The 2,751-nt window shown below is 29.9% G+C and overlaps 1 protein-coding gene across 1 annotated transcript; it reads right to left on the minus strand.

Moving 5' to 3' along the window:
• Positions 1 to 1,320: 1,320 nt before the first annotated feature.
• LOC141609084 (auxin-binding protein ABP19a-like) lies at positions 1,321 to 1,959 on the minus strand. Its single transcript, XM_074428302.1, has one exon. The coding sequence runs from the start codon at positions 1,957 to 1,959 to the stop codon at positions 1,321 to 1,323; it is 639 nt and encodes a 212-aa protein (XP_074284403.1).
• Positions 1,960 to 2,751: the final 792 nt, after the last annotated feature.

A 2,751-nucleotide genomic window follows, 5' to 3' on the forward strand; every position in this document is an offset into this window, starting at 1 on the left:
AATTATGCGCCCATATCATTAATAATAGCGCAAAATGAAAAATTTAGCAATATATAATTTATGGGCTTATATCAAATTTATTTTGTTTCAATCAATAGTTATACTTGAGAGTTTAATAATAAAATTATACTTTGATGAAAAGAAAATATGTTAAAAAGATAATGGTTTAATGGAAGAAAATCAATCTTATTTATTTCCTTAATTAACGGAGTGCTTTTGGAGGGAAAATATTTCATAATCCTTAATCTTTTAGTATAAGAGGAATGCCAAGCTATAACTCCACATATATATAATAACTAATAAGTACATGATACTGTTCATATTAATTTCATGTGATCAATGCAAAGTAAGTTTCATTGAGTTAGAATTTCATTTACGTATATTTCTCATGAAACATACTTCTCCATAATAAAGGGTACACTATCCAACATTACTCAACTTCGCTCCAAAACAATGTTGGGAGTAAAATACCCAATCTAACCTCAAAACCATGATCTCACAATAAAAGATCACCATATATTTTCTCTCTTGTTTCAATAATAATAACCATGTTGGGATGTCCATGTGCCCGGATGTTATTGACTTGCTATGATTTTTACCTTTCTTGTTCTCTTCGTTTGGGGAGTTAGAGATGGATGCTATTAACTTACTCTAATGGATTCAGAAATTGTATGTGTCTCATGATGTCGGGGCGCGCACTGCTGCTCATTTCTTTACTAGAATTAGTTTTTGATATCACAAATGGAGTGGGAGTCCAGATAGTATCTCGGCTGTCCACTAATTTCTTGTAAAATTAATTTGATTTTAATAAAAGTGGTGTTTAATAATAATAATAATAATAATAATAATAATAATAATAATAATAATAATAATAATAATAATAATAATAATAATAATATTATTATTATTATTATTATTATTATTATTATTATTATTATTATTATTATTATTATTATTATTATTATTATTATTATTATTATTATTATTATTATTATTATTATTATTATTATTATTATTATTATCCAACAGAAATATATATTACAGAATTCCATAACAATTCAATAACTTATATGCATGAGACTTTATTCATGTATTCAAATCAATAATACAATATATATTTTCATATAAAACCATAACGCCATTCCAAATACCCGTCTAAACAAATATTTATGAGTATTTGGTTAGGTGTTACTAATAGTGATTTTACACAAGATTTATTACAAACTTAAAAATAGGTAACAATATAGGGCTAGGAGTACTTATTAAACATAAATATATAAAATAATCTAGAATCCATGCATGCACAATTATCAATCATCACTAGTTAGAGCCCCCGAAAATGTTTTTCAACTCCTTAACTTGTTGAGCATCCAACAATGTGATCTTCTCAATGATTTCACTAGGAAGATCATTAGAACCCAAAGACGAAGAAGTAAACATGAAACCAGGATGAGCACTAGCTAAACTCACAAATGCAAGTGCAGGAATTTCACCAACATTAACTTGAAAATGAAGCAAACTTTGAGGAAATATCATCATGTCGCCCTTGTTCAGTGTCTTAAAATAAGCAGTGTTATCCGAGGCAATGAACCCGGCAATAATAGTGCCATCAATGACAATGATAACCTCGGATACTCGGTGTGTGTGCAATGGGATAACACCTCCCACACCGATGTCTAACCTTGCCATCGAAATGCCTAACCCGTTTAACCCAGCGAATTTAGTGTCAATTGCCGGTGTTACAGCAGAATTAAACATGGTATTGGATGTGTTTCCGGCCACACCCAAGCCTAAGAATACAAAGTCATCAACGGTTACATTAGTCGGGTTCTTACAAGGGAACCCTGCTGGTCCCACCGGAAAACTGTAGTCTGCTACACAGAAATCATCTACGATTGCTGATGAAAGTGATACAAAAACAGAAAGTATTGTAAAAAATATTGCCTTGGTTTTCTCCATAGTTGTACTTCTTGAAGTATTATATTGGAAGTTATGTATCTTGGTTGTATTTTGATGCAATTGATTTATTTTCTTTGAATTTGAGATCATATTTATAATAATAATTCAAGGTGTGAATTGGATTGTTTTTGATGAGATAAATTGAAGAAAAATGGGACTGTAGGAAGAAAATTATCATAGGAAGAGTTATTAGAGTTGAATACACTATAGCTATTACTTCTTCTCTGTAACCTTGATTTGGTCCATATTGGACGCTCCACGATTGTATGATATCACAACAACAATTTAAAGACTTTCAAATGATTATTATTCGCAGTTAATTAAAAATCATAGCAATCTAGTTCCCCAGCCCCCGCTTCTACCATTTAGTTATCACAAATTCTTAAAAGAGATGATCTTTCATTAATGTTAGTGAGAGACCTCTTTCATATGAGATATTGTTTATTTTTATTTAATTTTTATCTTTTTTTTTAGTTTGTTTGTAGTTCATTAATTCACTATCTCTCATTAATGTATGTAGTGAGAGACCGTCTCTCAAAAGACTTATATACATCTTTTAATCATGAGTTTAGTTAACGGTTTTAATGATCAAGTAAAGTCTTAGGGTTGTTATCATCATTACTCATACAAGCGTGATTTAGGTTAAGCCAACTAGACCTTGGTAAACCTGAACTTGAAAAACTAATCAAAAATACTTGAATTGATAACGATCAAATACCTAATAAGAGTAACCTGAATAGTACTCGGAACCTCACTCAATCTGAATCGAAACGAATTCAATAATAACTGAAT

Source organism: Silene latifolia, chromosome 10 (assembly GCF_048544455.1).
Source record: "Silene latifolia isolate original U9 population chromosome 10, ASM4854445v1, whole genome shotgun sequence".
NCBI lineage: Eukaryota > Viridiplantae > Streptophyta > Magnoliopsida > Caryophyllales > Caryophyllaceae > Silene > Silene latifolia.